Consider the following 17,326-nt stretch of genomic DNA (forward strand, 5'->3'; position numbering starts at 1 on the left):
AACATATTGAAACAAGGAATTCTATAGGCTGTTGGCTTTTAGTGTGTTTTGTCAGCCTCAGCACACGTTATTTACAAGAAGGAAAATGACTCAATTCTGCCTTTTGCAAATTTAAGATGGTATCATGTTTTCTGGCAGTGTTGGAGAGTGTTAAGAAAATTCTGAGCATCAAAGGTTACAATAAGTCATAATGAGAGCTTGTTTTGGGGTCTCAAATCCTGCAACTGGTATTCCCCAGGGGGTACCAGTTTGTTTGGTTCCGCTGGGAATGCTACACTCCCAGTGTTTGTGTGTTTGAGCAGGAGAAATTAACCTGGAACATGGACAGAGCACGTGCCAGCTGCACCTGTGCAGTTGCTCAGGCGAGCAAACAGAGCTCTGAGATCCCAAATTCTGCAGGGTGACGTGGGATGTGCTCCATGGCATTACTATTTTTCCTTTTTCACATTTATGGGCAACATGTTTCTAATGACGTTTTTTTGCTATGGTTTTTTGGTGGTGTATTTGTATCCGATTTTTTTGTGATTGATAAAGCAGAGACTTTTCTTTCACTCTTTTTATCCAGGACACAGAAGATTTTCTCTCCAGCCTGCAGAGTGAGATGCACACACAGTGTCTGAGAGAATCGGAGTCAGAGTACCCTGGGTTGGAAGGGACCCACAAGGATCATCAAGCTGCACTCCTGTCCCTGCACAGGACACCCTGATAATCCCACCATGGATTGTGTCTGAAAACATTGCCCAAAAGCTTCTGGAACTCTGGCAGGATTGGGACCATTACCTGCCCTGGGAGAACCTGACTACCGTGAGGAACCTTTTCCTAATGTCCAGCATAAACTTCACTGATCCTGCTCTTCCTGCTGCTCCCTCTGCTCCTTTGACACCATTTTCTTGAGATATCACCCTAAACATCCCCAAACCTTTCTCAGAGCCCTTTAAAACCTTTTTGGTGTCACTAAAACCCCTCTGAGCACACCATAAACCATCCCAGTGCCTCCAACACCTCTCAAACCTCCTCAGCACCCCCAAATCCATTTTAGCTCTCAGACCCCTCCCAGCACACCCTCATGCCCCATTAGTACCCCAAATCCCTTTGAGCACCCTCTTAAGTCTCTTTAGCCCCACTAAAACTCCTCCCAGTGTACCACATGCTATCCTAGCATCCCAAACCCCCCTCAAACCTCAACACCCCCGAAACCCTTTTTAGCTGTGCTTTAACATCCACGAATGCTTCCCAGCACCCTGCAAAACCCCGTTAGAGCCCGCAAATCCATGCCAGCACCCTAAAACCCCGTTAGCACCACCCACCCTTTCCAGCACCCTCTAAACTCTCCAAACCAGAATTCCTCGTTTCCCCCGCCCAAACCATTTCAGCGCGCCCGCGGAGCGCGGCTCAGCCCCGCGCCGTGACTCGGCGGGCACGCGGGAGCATCAAAGCTCCAGTGAAGAGCAGCACGCTGATAAACTCGGGCAGTGATTGTGTGTAAAGCTTTATTTCCACATAAAACATGAGAAAGCTCCGTGCGCTCAGGACGGAGCAAGCCGCACCCGCACACCCGCCCCGCCTGTGAGGGCAGCGAGGGCGCGGCCGCCGTGAGGGACAAGGAGGCGTGGCCTCCGCCCCGCCAGCCCCGCCCCCTCCCGGGAGGGGGCGGGCCCACGTCGCTCCCATGGCAACGCGTCCGGCGTCGCCCCTAGTAGGCGGCGCGGCGGCGGCGTCGGTTCAGGCATTCGCGGCGGGCAGCCCGGGGCGCGCCGGCGGGGTCCTGCGGCGGGCGGCGGCGGCCGGAGCGGTGGCGGCCGGGCGAAGATGGCGGACGTGCTGAGCGTGCTGCGGCAGTACAACACGCAGAAGAAGGAGATCGTGGTCAAGGGCGACGAGGTGATCTTCGGGGAGTTCTCCTGGCCCAAGAACGTCAAGACCAACTATGTCATCTGGGGGTAAGCGACGCGGCCGGGGCGAGGGGCGGGCGGGGGGAGAAGTTGCCCCGAAGTTGCGCCGGGGCAGCGGGGACGGGGCTGCCGCCGTCCTTGGCGCTCCGCGGGCGGCGGGGCGGACGGGTCGGGCGGGCCGGTGCCGCTCCCCGCAGGGCCTCGGGGCCCCGGCGCCCTGCCCGGCTGTCCCGTGGGTGATCCCCGTGCCCTGGCAGCCCGGCGGGCAGGCAGCGCTCGCCGCTCCCTTCGGGAACGTTCCCGGCTCCTGCCCTGGGCTGGCAGACCCGCGGAGCCGGGCCCGGGCCGTTCCTCGGCTCCCGTCGCTCCTGCCCGTGCCGCGTCCTGCAGACTCATGCGATGAGACGGCAGCAGGCAGCGGCTGCTCCCAAGTTTTTCCGGTGTTCGGTGAAATAGACGCGGTGTGTTGTTGCTCGGACAGCGCTCTCGGGCGCACGGTGGGGTTCTTGGGGCGCTTTGCGCGGGCCCGGGAGCTGCAGTCGGTGATCCCGATGGGTCCCTTCCCGCTCAGCACGGGCTCTGCTGGTTCTGCTGAGGTTCTGCCCTGGGCTGTCGGGGCTGCTCCTTTGCCAAAGCACCGGGAGCAGGGCAGCGAGGCCCGGACCGACTCCCTCTGAGCTGTGCAGGTGCTCTGTCCCCACCTGAGGCCTCTTCCTGGGCAAGACCCGGAGCAGGCTGTTCCCTGGTTGGTCTTACCGTAATAAACAAGTAGAGAGAGAGTTTACGTGGCTTAAATGATTGTAGCAGATAAAATGCCTGGTTTTAGAAAGCCTCTAGAAAATGAGGGGTTTTACCTGTTGAATTTTCCTAGTATAGCGTGGATTGTTTACATTGCAAAGGAGTTTTTTGTTTGCCTTTCCTCAGAATTTGGCAGCTGCTGCTTCTTGATGTCCTAACTAGAAGAGTTTCAATGAATCCTTTTCAAACTTAACAGGGAAAAATGCTTCTTGTTAAAGCTCAGGTACTATTCAAAGAACCTTTGTTGAAAAGCAGAAATGCCTGCAGATTTCTCACAAAACCCCAAACTTGCGGTGAAGTCTGACCAGAAATTATTATTTTTCCCCTCGTAATTATGATATGACTATTACTGGCTGTAGATTGAGAGAGAGAAAGGAATTAAGCCTACTTGCTTATCTTCAGTAGTAGGTGGACTTTTCATAGCTGATTTTACTTTGTACCTTATATATTACTAGAAATGTGCTTTTTCATTACCTGCTTTAAGCTTTCAAAAACTACTTTTGGAGTTATTTGTGCTTCCTGGCTGAGTGGGGGATACTGGTATGTAGACCGAAGGGGAAGAAAAATATTTGGACGAGCAGTTAGAAGTCTTGGCTATATTTTTGCTGGGCAGTGTGTAGACAGATGTGGTGATTTCCTTGCTACAAGTTGCTTTTCCCAAGTGGTAACAAGTAGTGGTTAAATAGACAAACAAGTTGCATTGCCCTTCTGCAGGGAACAAGAAACAGGAGAGCTTGGATTAGACCCAGAAATTGTTACCAAAACCCTAAAAGCAGCTGGAGAGCAAACTTTGCTGTGTACAGCCAGGCAGGTTTATCTTCCTGGTCAAGAAGGATGTGTGGGTGAACAGAGCAGCAGCTCCTGCCAGAGCTGTGAGTGCTCACCTGGGGTACACTGTGGTGGAATTTGAGGGGTTTTGTTCTTTGAATCTTGGTTTAGTCCAGTGGCTTCTGAGCTTTTAGTAGGCTCAGGCTGCTCTTAGTTCACAGCATTTCTTGTCAACCTCTGTGGCATTTTGCATGTCTCAGCTTTGAATTGAAGACACTGTAAAAATGAGACCAGTTCTGCAAGCCATGCTCAGTAGCTTGAACACCACACTTCAAGAGCTGCTAATTTAGGTAATTGCTACACTCAGGAGGGACATTCTCAAAAACTTTCAAGATTCAAACCCTTTTATATTCAGGTCACTTGACAGGACCCAAATTATGCTTGCACTGAGCAGGTGTTGGTGGCTTAATCTTTCACAGAGCAAACCTCGAGTTCTGTTTTAGGTGTCCCCAGCTGTAATTGCATCTCCATCCTGAGGAGAGCAATACCAGGCTGAAGAGCAGCAGTGGCATTTGTCCCTGCTAGAATTAGCAGTAGTCCCAGGAGACATTTAGCTGTGGCTCCTCGGGCAGCTTAGCTGGCAGGAGTCAGCAGTGCTGCCCTGCATTGCCTTCTCCCTCTCTGGCACAAGTGTCACCCAAACAGGGAACTGGCTGAGAAATCAAGCCAAGGTAAAGGTAACCTGGAGGGGGAAAAAAAAGTGGGGGGGAAAGCAACTTAAATCCAGTTTAGTTTCCAGATAATAATTGGAGAGATGCTCCTGCTGGCACATGAAAAAGGCGAGGTGGTCTGAGATGAAGTGGTTTGTGTGTTTTCACCTATGGGCCTTGAAGAGTGATGAATGAATCTGTTTCAAAACCAAAGGAAGGAATCAATCTACCAAAGAAATATATTGCTTTGTTTGCCTAGTCAAGGGCTTGGATATGCAGCTGAGTTTGCAAACAGTGAGCAGCTGGCCCTGGGTATTGTCTGTTGTGTGATACTCAGTGTGCTTTGTCTTGTGGTTTTAAAGATTTCTACTTGGTTTTGTGGATGAGACACAGGTCCTTGGTACCTCTGTAAACTTCAGGCTTTGAAACAGGAAAAATGAAATATTAGAAATGAATAAATTCCTGGTGCCCACAGGTGGGAGGTGAATGGATGAGAAAGAAGTCAGTTTCTGGTGTTGAAAATTACCAGGTGAAACTTACTCTCTTATTATAGAAACATTTTCTCAATTTTTAGCTGGAGTTTATTTGTAAGAGATGAAATTGTTCCTTACATTTTTACTTAATGATTGTTAATGAATTTGTTGAGGTCTGCCTCCTAAGATTTTTCTTTTCTGATTGTAATTGATACCATAACTGAATGTGGGAAATAACAGAATTAATTTCTATTTCTACTTGGGGTGTTTGGAAATTGAATGAGGCAAGCTACCCTCAGATCTGCCTGTTTTTAGTTCCCTGATTATTCAGCAGGAGCACACACTGATGTTGAAATGTCAGTTTAGGCTTAGATTTAAAATATTTAGATTTTCTCCTTGCGTGCAACTGCTTGTCCATCTGATGATTTCCTATTAATGTGCAATATCTTGTGCTCCTGATAAAACATCCTCTTAGAGCCATAATGAGCACGGGCAATTCTTGTGTGTGTGGCTGAAGTGATGAAGTACCAGCTGTGCCCTGCTGAGCTTTGGCAATGCCTGTGCCTTTGTAACACTGTATTGTTCAATTAATACATAATGGTTCAGTATTTGTTTGTTTTTGTATTTTTGCCATTTCTTGCTAAATACTGTAAAGCTTGAGTAGATGACCAGCTGGACTTCTCTGTCATGCTCAGTGCATATGGCACACTTCAAAGAAATAATGAGTGATTCTGGACTAAGACAGTCTGAAGTGTTTGTTTAAAATGAAGTGACAGCTGCATCATGTGACATCACGGCTTTGCTTCGGAGCCAAGCCTGTGTAGAGGAAGCTTTTGTTTCTGCTAGTGCTTCCAGTGTGTTTAGATACCACCTTATCAAAGATCCTTACTGCTTTGCTGCTTGTTCAAACAGTTCCTTGCTGAGGAATCCAGTTCTGGTGGCTGCCTGTAGTTGTGAAGCCGAGTTTTGGCTTCTTAGCAGTTGAAAGAAAAACCCTGTGTGTCTGCTCCCTTTCCTCTGCAGAACAGGCACCCTCCACCTCATGCAGATCAAGTTTTTGGAAAGAAGGGATAGTGGTAAGAGAGACCCTTTATTCTACAGTTCTGGTATCCTGAATCCCTTTTCTCTGCATGTTATTCTTACATTGGTTTTCTCAGGCATCATTGTGAAGGTGAGGTTTTGAACTTCAGTGCTGATAATAAGCTCTGAACAGGTTATTGGGCACTCAGCTAATGTCAGAAAAGTAATGACAAGCAAAGCAGTAGGTGGCATTAAATCTACAGGACTGAGAAAACAGGCTTTGGCTTCTGTTGGTTTAGTAGATTTTTGTGTGGCTCTTCCAGGCTCCATAAAGTTGTGACTGAGTATTTATTTCCTCTGCCTTCCCCCAGTGAGGCTGGCACTTGTGTGCTGTGTGTTTTGGTGCTGATGATGAGCCATGAGTAAAGTCACTGTACTTACAGGGAAAACTCTTTTAATGAAAGGGCTTCTTCCTGAAATCTCTTGCTTGTTGAAAATTCTCTGCCAGTCTTAAATTTATAGCTTTGGGCTGGTTTTGTGGTGGCTTCTCTTGCTCAGGCTTTAAGGTGAGCCAGCTGGTCAGGGACAGGGACTGGGCAGTGTGGAGGAGCCCTGTTCTGCCTGGAGCTGGGGTTTGACATGTCCCACAGTGGGGCTGGGCAGTGGAATTGCTGCCCTTGCTGCTTTCCTGGCTGCCAGGGCTGTTTCTCAGAGCACTGGGAGTGTTTAGGGAATGGGGGTTTTGAAACATGGACAGGCATTGTTCCCCTACAAAATCTGGTAGTAACAGCATAATGAGTGAGAGGATGGAGTTCTGTTAAATGTACTTGGAGCCAGGCTGAGCCAAGCATTTATTTGGCCTTGTTTGGTGTGGTTTTTTTTTTTTTTTTTTTTTTTTTTTTTTTTTTTTTTTTTTTTGTGAATAGTTGCACAGAGCAAGTTCCCTTTTAGTCTTAAGAGCTGTATCTTTGAAACAAGCTGCTTGAAAGCTCAGATTGAACTTGATGCTGTTGTGTTGCTCTGATGTGGTCTGACTTCAGTATGGGATTTTGTATCCTTCAGCATTTTGCTGATTTTCTTGAGCAGTTAGTTTGTAGTCACTCCTTATTTTAATCTTTGGGCACTGTTTTGAACCCTTTGCTCCCTAGACTTTGTGGAATTTATATGTCCCAAGTTCACACTGTGCTTTCTCCAGTGCTGAGCATTCTGGCCTGTTGTACCTGAAGGTGATGTAATGCTTTATTTCATTTGCAGCTCAGTTCTGTTTGTCTGGCTGTCTCACATATGATGATTTGATAATCAGAATAAATAGTGTGAATGAGAGGGAATGTGTACTTACATTTCCCAAGTCTTGCTTATTTATTTTACAGCACACCCAACTCTTATTTTGGGAAGGATTTTTTTTAATAATTCATTCATTAAAGAGGCAGCAAGAACTCATCTCCCTCACCTGAAATCTTTACCACAGTTGAGAGCTCACTAGTTTGGCAATAGCCTGATAATAATGTTAACTGCTTGCTTTTTAAACTGTCATCTGGAAAGAAAAGAGACCTTTTCTAAAAGAGGATGTGCTTGAGACAGGGATGGAGAAATTAAATGCTACAACCTTTTCTTGTGTTACAGGACAGGGAAGGAGGGCCAGCCCAGGGAATACTACACTTTGGATTCTATCTTGTTCCTGCTCAATAATGTGCACCTTTCCCATCCTGTGTACGTCCGTCGTGCTGCAGTAAGTAAACCATACAAAATGTGATTTTTGTCTTGTGATGATGAATATGTGTGAAGTTATTTTCAGGGAATGATAAATGCACTTGTGTGTATCAGTTTGGCTGGGGAAAGTGAGAATGAGATGCAGCAGAGTGTGTGTGTGTTTAAAAACAATCACCTCTGCACAAGGATCACATGACAAGTCCTGTCAGGGTGTGGAGAATTTTTCTTGACAGTTCACTTCTTAACAGATTAGCCCTTCAAACCCCTAAATTATGTTTACAGCAAGAGTTTGTTAACCAATTATTAACAGTAATAGTAATTACTGTCCACGATAGTCTATGGACAAAGTGGTTTCCAGCACTAAACTATTTCAGGAGTACTTTTGTTCATCTGTTGTGTGGAGTGATCCCAATCTAGATGATCCTTTAGTGCCTTAGATGGCAGGGATCTCCAGAATGGAGAAAAGCAGAACAACTTTGGAGTGGACTTGGAAGTAAGCAATCCAATAAAAAAAATACTGATCAAGCCCTACAAATCAAGATAAAGGAATTTTTTTCAAGTCCTTTTAATTTCCATTTGACTGTTCTCTGTGAGGCCACTCTTCATCTTCCCTTGTGCTTCATTGTTACCTGAGACAGCAGGTGTGGAACAACACAATTGAAATCCATGATTTCTATGTATCAACACAGACTCCTGGCAGGGAAATGTTTGTGTGTGTGATAAAACACACACTTGTTCTTGATCTGATTTGCAAGTTTGAAGGGAAGGAGGAAAAAGGCTGCCCTCTCTTTCAGTTTTGTAGCAGGCTGTATGTTTAATTCTGTGTAGCTGAACATCCTCTAGGATGTGGTTGCACTTTAAGCTTGATAGTTAAGCTTCCTTGGGTGGCAGGACACATGGTCATGTCTTGGTGTGAGTGAGTAGTTTTTGGTAAAAGTAAAAAATCTTCAGTGAGTTGGTGTGAGGGAAGAACAGTTTAATGTTACATCTGCTGTCTTTTTTCAGACTGAAAACATTCCTGTGGTAAGAAGACCTGATAGGAAAGACTTGCTTGCATACCTAAATGGGGAAACATGTGAGTGATGTGTTCTTTTGATTTGGACACACAGTGCTCTTTACTGCTGCATTTTCTTGGCACAAGTGAGGGCTAGGAGGGGAAGGCTGGGTGACAAATAGGCAGTTTGCATCTTAACTGAATGTGCTGAAACTTCTCAAACAGTTATTATTTCTTGCATTTTAATTGTTCTTAAATTAACTGTTTTGCTGGGATAGGAGCTGCATTCCTACATGCATGTTTAGAGGTGAACATTATTATTACTATTAACCTACTCTGGTTAATAATTCTGTGTTAGAATGCTTAGCATGTATGCTTTTTAGACTATGGGAAGCTTTCAGTAGTACATTGATCTTGAGTGCAAGAAATGTGTGGGATGAAATCTTCAGTGTAATAAAATATATTGAAGTACTGCTTTGTCAGTCTGGCAAATTTGCCTAGCATTTCATCATCTTAAATTTTTTGTTAACAATAATCAGAGGTTTCTCTGAGAAAAACAGAAATATCACCTTTGTAAGATCCTCTGCTTTGTAGGTGGTCTTTAAATTTTAAATATCCTGGAGTATATTATTTCTGTAATGATGAGTAAAATCACTATATTTTGAAGGGATCACCAGGTTGTCTTTAAAAAAAAAAAACAAACAAAACTAGACAAACCAGTAGATCTTGATTTTTGAGTCTAATTCTCATTGTGACTGTTTTCTTTTATGAGTGGTATATAGAGATCATAGAATCACTGATTAATTTATGTTGGACTGGACCAGAAGAGGTCACCTGGTCCGATGCACTTTTCAAAGAAGGGCCAAATGACCCTGAGCAACATAATTTACCTTTACCTTGTCAGGTTCTGATTAGTTCCACTAGTCCCAGTCTTTTACCACCTTTGCTACCTAATATGTAGAGCTTCCATTGTTGCACTTTGTCTGTCATTCTTCTTTCTTTTATACCCAAATATTATTGCAAATATTTTCTTTTTAAACTGAATGTTCTGTTTGAATGCAGCAACCTCATCAAGCATAGACAGAAGTGCTCCACTTGAAATTGGCCTTCAACGATCCACTCAAGGTACAGTTTAACTATAAAATAACTTTGAGGTTATTTTATAAAAATCTACTACAATCTTGCATTTTTAATGTCCTCTTTTTCTTCTAGTTAAAAGAGCAGCGGATGAAATATTAGCAGAAGCAAAGAAACCAAGAATAGAGGTAATGACAGTGACTGTCATCAGTATAAATTGTTGGTGGAGGTAAATTAGGGTGTTCATTTGTTTTTGTAGGAATTCCATTGGGTTACCTGTCCTTTGGTGTACAGGTAACACGGGAGTGGGAACTGGAAGGGGTTAGAACTCCATGGGAATGGGAAATGAAAAGGATTAGAACTTCATGGGAATGGGAACTGGAAGGGGTTAGAAAGTTAGAAGTTAGATTTGAACAATTGTGATTCCAGTAGCTCTGGATTAATGATAATGTTCAGATCAAAAATCATTGGAAATAAAGATTGTCCTTGCAAATGTGAAGAAAATACTTGTGAATAGCTTTAATTCTAGCTGTGTTTCTATTTGAAAAGAGAGTGCACAGAACTTAAACAAGACTGTTCCTTGCAGGATGAAGAGTGTGTGCGCCTGGACAAGGAGCGCTTGGCAGCTCGGCTGGAAGGACACAAAGAGGGCATCGTGCAAACAGAGCAGATCAGGTGGGATTACTGTTCCTTATGCCTAATGCTTAATTACAGGATGGAGAACAATTTCTGCTAAAAGCAGCCAGTTTTACTTCTGTCCAGCAGCTCTCAATGGAAATTTTCCTCTTTGGTACTCTCAGTAATGTTCGAGGAGTCAGACCTTGAAACACTTATGACAGTGCAGATTTGAGGCATTTATAAAATCCATAATTATAGCTAAGCACATGAAAAATATGTACTTTGATTTCTTCCTGTCTCATATAGGTATACTTAGAAGGAAATGATAGGAAAAAAACCTGTTTGTGGCATAGGTAGAAAGCATAAGAAAAAAATTCAAGTATGTGTGAATTTTTGTATAAGCTAATAATGTGGATGCTACCTTGAGTGTATTACAGCTTTGCAATGCTGCAGTGAATTGTTTGAATTAGTTTATATTCTCTAGTTACCAGTTCTTTTAATGCTGAATGTAAACAGCTACCCCTTTGAAAAAAGTACAAATATTTACAGGTGATGAGTTTCACCTCTGTGCTTGACCCTGCTGTGCGCCAAGCAGCAGCACAAACAAGTTCCCTTCCCCATGACATAGTTACAAAGGAGAATGCTTCACAGCCAGTACTTGCATTAATTTTTTCAGGTGTTCTCAAAGGAAAAACAACCCTATGTAATAGTAAATTTGGTATGGACAGTTAGTATTGTGCGATTCAGGCTTGAGCTTTTATTCTTCAGCTCACCTGCAAAACAGTAGGGCTCACTGATAGCCCAGTGCTGTTTACAGTTAAAAACAAACACACAGAGGTGTTGCTCTCTTGGACTTGACTGAGTTCTCTCAAACCTAGATTAATGTGGACAAGGTTCCCACCATCTGTTTGCTGACCTGCATGGTCTGAGATGGTATCACATCTTCCAAGGGACCAAGTCCACATAACTGCACCTCAGCCAAGGCTTACAGTAATGCTTTGAAAGCCTCAGAGCAACCAGGGGTAGGCTGACAAAATTCTAATCCACTAAAAATAACAGGAAACTGAAATTTGGTTGTTGTTATAAATGAAGATGTTAGTCCTGATGCTTTACATTTGGGTTCTTTATTTTTGCTTGGTATAGTTAGGGTTTTTGGATGGTCTTTGTGTTAGTTCTGTGAGTTTTTTTGTCACAAATTGGATTCACATGCCCAAAACAGAAATGCCAAGCCTATGTAATATTTCAGTGTGTATATAAGATGACTGTGTTGTGGTTTATAGCACAGCCTTAAACTTTGGCAGGATGAAGTTACTTATTCAGATATTCTTTTGGAAGATTTGTTTGTGCAATAATTCAGTCTCTGCTGTTACTTTTGCTCATTTAGGTCCTTGTCTGAAGCTATGTCAGTGGAAAAAATTGCTGCTATCAAAGCCAAAATCATGGCAAAGAAAAGATCCACTATCAAAACTGATCTGGATGATGACATAACTGCTCTCAAACAGAGAAGTTTTGTTGATGCTGAAGTGGATGTAACTAGAGATATTGTCAGCAGGGAGAGAGTATGGAGGACAAGAACCACAATCTTACAAAGCACAGGCAAGGTAATGCTCTGGATATGAAGGTGGGTTTTATGATCCCTATGACAAACTGCATTTTCCTTTTCTGTATCTACTTTGTTAATCAGGGATGAAAGTGGGATTATGCTCAGTGTTCTGTGTAAAGGTGGGCTTGCAGGGCTGTTGGCACAGTGACAAAAGTGTTTGTCCTTATCATGTTACAGTAAATCTAAACTGTATCTCCAGCTACTTGCTTCAGCCATTTAAAAGATACTAAGTAATCACCTAATTCCTCTTAACCAAAGCTGGCTTGGCCCTGCAGTGGGGAGGGCTCCAGGAATGGGTTGGAAACAGACCAAAGTGGGGAGTAATTGACAGAAAGAAAATGCAGGTTCATTGGAAGCCCAAAGGCTTCTACATTGTAGAAAACACCAAAAAAGTGAGGATGAGAAATGCTGGAATGAACAAAACCAGAGAGTGTTGCCATGAAGAGGTTTTTGTCCCTTGATGCTCCTTTGGGCTGCACTTGGTTAGGTGCTATTCTGAACATGGTTGCAAGCACAGCTGACAGCTTGCTCTTTTTGGTCAGTGAAGCTTTCTTTATTGCAGAGCTACTTGGCACTAAATTTCTCAAGGAAGCAGTAAGTCAATTTCTTAAAGATTTCAAGGGTCTCTTTTCCTGACGTTATTGTCAAACTGCATCCTTTGCCTTTGCTACTTCTTTTAAGTACTGTTACAGAAAAATGATGTTTAGAAATAAATGAACTGTCTTCATTTGTCTTGTTTTTAACAGTATTTTACATAACTCTCAACTTCCCAGTATTGTCCCAGGGTAGGATAATTTAATTCATGAATGATGGGGTAATTACTGGGTATGTGGCACATTGCTGTGTGCCACCTACAGAGTGAGTGTTGCTTCTCTGGATCTCAGAGATTTGTAGCAGCCTCGCTGCTGAAAGCTGATAAATTGGTAAAAGCTTTGATGTTTTAGTCATTGGCAAGATTTGTACCAAAGGAGTCTCTGTAGCTGTTCTTCCTTTTGTGAATCATTCATGGCATTCCTATCTCTACTTTTCTTCTGAGTGAAATTACAAAGATAGTAGGGAAGAGATGAATGTTTTTGTTGTAGCATCCCTGTAGTAACAGTGAGATGAGGTTGTGACTTAAAGCAAAACATGACCCAGGGAGAAAGGCAAGAAACAAGAGGTGAAGTTTGCTCTTGGATGCAGTTACTGTGAGCAGCCTGATGAGTGTATGGGCATAACAGCAAATCTTCTATTTCGGTTTGTGCAGGCTTGCAGGAACATTCTTGGTAGCTTGGACAGCAATCACCGAGTGTTAATGTTTATATTTTTCAACAAGTAGCAGTGAAGTGAAAGTAAGTAGATAGAGAAACATCACATGTTGCTGAGGGCTGTGATTTATCCCACAACAGCTCAGCTTTTTCATTTATATTTTGGTTGGGTGGGTTGTTTGGTTTTTGGGTTTTTTTCCTTTTTTTCCCCTCTATTTCAAGAACCTTTGTAAAGGCTTTCTTGAAAGTTGTAAAGAAACTCAGATATGTTGTCTCAGGCAAATAATTTCTTCCCTCCTTCCCTGTTCCTTTTAAGAATTTTGATCAGGGAAGCCTCATACTGTTCTGCCAGTGCTGTTTTGACTCTTCTATATGATACTTGAATTGCTGATGTGCCTGATAATTCTTTTTATTGTAAATTTTCACTATCTGCTTGGTATGGGTTTATGTGCAGCCTCTGGAATCCTCCTAGAGTATTTAAAACCAAATTTGACTTTAACAGTTCATGCCTTTATAATATCTGAATTCCTTTGGAACTCCTGGGTGAGTGATAACAAAGAGTGAACACTCCTAAATGTAAATTTTGTTGTTTCTTTGCAAAAATTGCTTCAGTCCAAGGCTGCTTCTGAGGCTCTTTTCCACAGAGAAACACTCCAGTGTGTGTAGCTTTTCTCAGTGTTCTCTGTAAATGAGCTAAGATGCACAAACAGCTTAAGATGCAAAAAGTACACAAAAGTAAAAGGCCACAGTAGAAAAAAAATTCTTGACCTTTTCAGCTTACTGACAGGTTTCCTCTGCTTTTGATATGTTTGAGGAAAATATTGATTCCTCCAAATTCTTCATAGATGTCAAAAATATTAACTGTATTTCTGAAGCATTTACTGTTTCTCCTTTTGGACATACTTCCCAATTCTGAAGTTTGCTTTATGGAACTGTTCCAGGATGTTTTTTAAGTCTCTGGTGATGTAGTGTTCCTTTTTAACATTTAAAAAGTTCTCATGATACTTGCATTCTGTCCTTTTACCTGCTGCTTTTATTGCCAGCATCTTCATTGTCACAAATCTCCCTTTGCTGAAATTACAGTGAAATTACAGATACTTTCCTGGCTATGAGTTTTGTTTTTTGGTTTATAAGAATGTGTAATTTGCGTGCATTGGTGCTCCTGTTGTAGAAGGTGCTTCAGCAGCTGTGTCATTCCCAGTTTATTTCAGTTTATTTGACCCTTAAGATTTCTGTGATGCATCACACAGGTCCCTTGTCTGTGTGACCTCTCTGCTACCCTCTTTTGATCAGATGTTGCATTGATCCCTGGATTTTTTTTACTGATTTCTGTGAGGTTCCTATTGTGTATAAAATCAGACATTTCAGTTCACCTGTCCTCTTTTAATTTTAAGATTTCTACACTTGCATTTATCTGCTTGCTTATTGTTATGTTTTGCTTAAAACTTTTTGTTGAGTTCTTACTCCCTAGTTTTCTGTGTCATTATTATGCAGTTCTACCTCTTTTGGAAAGTCAGTGTTGATTTAATTCCTAGTAGATGAATCATCCTGCTCTCTGTTTTAAATTTTGTTGGCTTTCCCCAAGTCTGTACTGCAGTCTTCTAAATTTTTATAAATAATGTGGCATTTTTATGTGATCACTTTTCAGAGCCAAATTGCATCTGTTTAGTATAAAGATTTTTTCCTTCTCATAGTGACTTAATTTTAGAACTCTTTGACAGTATATATTGTTTAAAGGAATTTAATTTCAGGAAGAGTTTTGAATCCATACATAGACTGTTTACTATCATAATTGTTTGAAATGTTAAGTTTTGCATCAGTGCTCTGCACAGGTTTCAGCTGTATTCATGTTTTTAGAAAAATGGGAGGCTGTTTTGTAAAACAAATCATTGAATACCTAGGGAAAAAAAACCTGTTTATACTGAAATTGATTCTTTCATTTTGCATCCTTCCTCTAGCTTTCTTTCCTAAAAATCCTTTTGTTCTTATGGTCTTCTGTAGTAGGCAACAGCAACCTTTTCTGAAGGAAAAACTCCTCCTTTCATCTCTACTGTAAATGTATTTGGCACTTGAATTTTTCCCATGGGAACAAATTTAAGTAGCATTCACAGGTGTATTTGGAGAGTGTGTTTTTTTCTGTGACTGCTGGTGTACTTGATTTATATTTCATTATTTATTTTTTATCTCCCAGATTGCTCAGAACCATTTCTTAGATAAGCAGCAAGGTAACTGGGTGGGATCTTAAACTGGATTCTTGGAAATTCACTAATACTGGCCTTGTGGATTTGTAACTTTTGGAAATGAACCAGTGTTCTGATATGAGCAGCTCTGAGCATTTCAGATGTTCTTTAAAAAAAGAAAGAAAAGAATGAAAGACTTTTGTTTTTGTGGAGTGTGGTGGGTTGACCTTGTTTGGATGAATGACAGGTGCCCACCAAGCTGCTTCCCTCCTCAGCAGGATGGCTGGGAGAAAATAAAATGCAAAAAAAAAAGTGTGGGTCAAAATAAAGGCAGTTTATTAAAAACAAAGGATGTGTGGGGAAGCCAAGGAGGACAAAAGATCTATTCTCTGCTTCCCATCAGCAGATCTCCAGGCACTTCTGGCGAGCAGGGCTTGGGTACCTTGAGCAGTTGCTCCTGAAGACAAATATTTTAACAAGAAATGCCTTCCTCCTTCTTTCTCTTAGCTTTTATTGCTGAGCAGATGTCTGTGATGGGGAATATCCCTGGAGTCAGCTGTCCTGGCTGTCCTCTCAGATCCTGCCCAGCCCCACAGAGTGGTGAGGAGGCAGCCGTGGGGCTGGGTCAGCACTGCTCAGCAGCAGCCAGAACACTGGGCTGGCATCAGCCCTTCTCTGCCTGCCAGGGCACACTGCAGCACTACCTGGGCAGCTGGGACTCAATTCAGCCACACCCAGTTCAGGGGAAAATGCTGCAGTTATTGCTAAAACTTTACATTTTGGCCTGCACTCTTCAGTTATCTTTTCTCACAGTTGCAAGTATATTAGAATTATATTTTCTCAAGTGAACTCTAACCCTCTGTACAAGGAAATAACATAATCCAGCCTGTCAGAGATATGGGAAGTCTTAAAGGTTATAGCACGTTACCTTTCTAAATCTCTCCAGCTAAAAAGCTGAATAGTGACTGCATACTCCTGATTGTAGGTGCATTGTCCAGGCAGACACATTTACACATCTGTCAGCAGCTGGTCCAGCTCCTGCTTTGGTGCATTTCTCAGCTTTTAGCACATCTGTAAATATTTTCTCCTCCCTAAGCCTTGTATAAATCTGTTGAAGACTTTGCCAGGCATATATGGCAATGAGTGACCTGTATGGCATCTGAACATTACTGCCTGCCTGGAGACAGTCCAGGGAAAAGCTCTGAACTAGAACCATGTAAGCTGGACAGGAGAAATTGGCATTTGAGGTATACACATTTCTAATGGAGTTAGGTGTGTGTCAAATCTAACAATGATGGGGATGTGGGCTCTTTCTGCAGGTAACTGTTTATAATGGAAAAACTGTTAAGACTTGATATGGGATCAGAGTTAGGTGGAGCTGAGTCTCTAGTTTCATAACCTTTACATCATGAAATTGTATCTTTCTGTAAGTGTAACCTTGTTCCTTTAACTGTATATTACTTACAAGGTCAAGGTTGACATATTGAAGCAATGGTCTGTTTTGTTCTTGCTGTTGCTTCAGTGCTGCAGACTGGTGAATTTGATTCTCTTGCAGTCTGGGTAGTTATATTTTCTCTGCTTAATAGATAGAAAATATTCTAAATTACAATTTTTAGTATAAAATTGTTCTTTTTTTCTAATAAGGTATGAACTAAGTCTGAGTAAAATATTTTCCTGCCTTGATCCTTCTATTTATATATCCTCTGTTCTCATGTGAAAGACTTAGACTGGGCTATTCAGCACATTTTCTTAAGTTATGTGTTGAAAGCATAGAAATCTTGTATAACAAGTAATTTGATAAAATAAGCAACATTGCTTTTTAAGCCTTCATAGATTTTCAGCTTTTATATCTTTAGTTAGTGCAGCCCTGCTGTAATGTACTAGTTATCTGTGCTTTTCTTTGGGAAGATTACCTGATGCCATGTTATTCATGACACAAGATGTTCATAGAGAAGGGAATAGACTCTCATAGCTCTTGACTGTGAGTTTTATGTATTAAATTTCATAACTTTGATTGGTATTTCCCCATTGTGTAACCCCTCAGCTTCTGGGTGTTTTTGTGTGCATGGTGAGAGAAGAGCAGAACTGAGCAGGATGATTGGAGTTTATAGCTTACCTACCTGGAGGGGTTGGCATTTTCCTGCTCTGTGGCATTTACCTTGGATGTAACCCACAACTGCAAATTTATCTAATGCAGCATCTGAATTATTCCAGATTCTTGTTATTTTATGGTCTT

The 17,326-nt window shown here is 42.3% G+C and overlaps 1 protein-coding gene across 1 annotated transcript in view; it reads left to right on the plus strand.

The window, feature by feature from the left end:
* Positions 1-1,785: 1,785 nt before the first annotated feature.
* CDC73 (cell division cycle 73) overlaps positions 1,786-17,326 on the plus strand; it is a 101,690-nt gene continuing 86,149 nt past the window's right edge. The window contains exons 1-7 of the mRNA XM_054285693.1: positions 1,786-1,940; positions 7,285-7,390; positions 8,377-8,446; positions 9,428-9,490; positions 9,578-9,630; positions 10,029-10,117; positions 11,445-11,661. Of these exons, the coding sequence (XP_054141668.1) occupies positions 1,810-1,940; positions 7,285-7,390; positions 8,377-8,446; positions 9,428-9,490; positions 9,578-9,630; positions 10,029-10,117; positions 11,445-11,661 (729 nt within the window). The 5' untranslated portion in view covers positions 1,786-1,809. The remainder of the gene's footprint in view (positions 1,941-7,284; positions 7,391-8,376; positions 8,447-9,427; positions 9,491-9,577; positions 9,631-10,028; positions 10,118-11,444; positions 11,662-17,326) is intronic.

The sequence above is a fragment of the Melozone crissalis genome, unplaced genomic scaffold (assembly GCF_028551555.1).
Source record: "Melozone crissalis strain CALT ecotype California unplaced genomic scaffold, PUWL_Pcris_2 ptg000045l_1, whole genome shotgun sequence".
NCBI classification, from domain to species: Eukaryota; Metazoa; Chordata; class Aves; order Passeriformes; family Passerellidae; genus Melozone; species Melozone crissalis.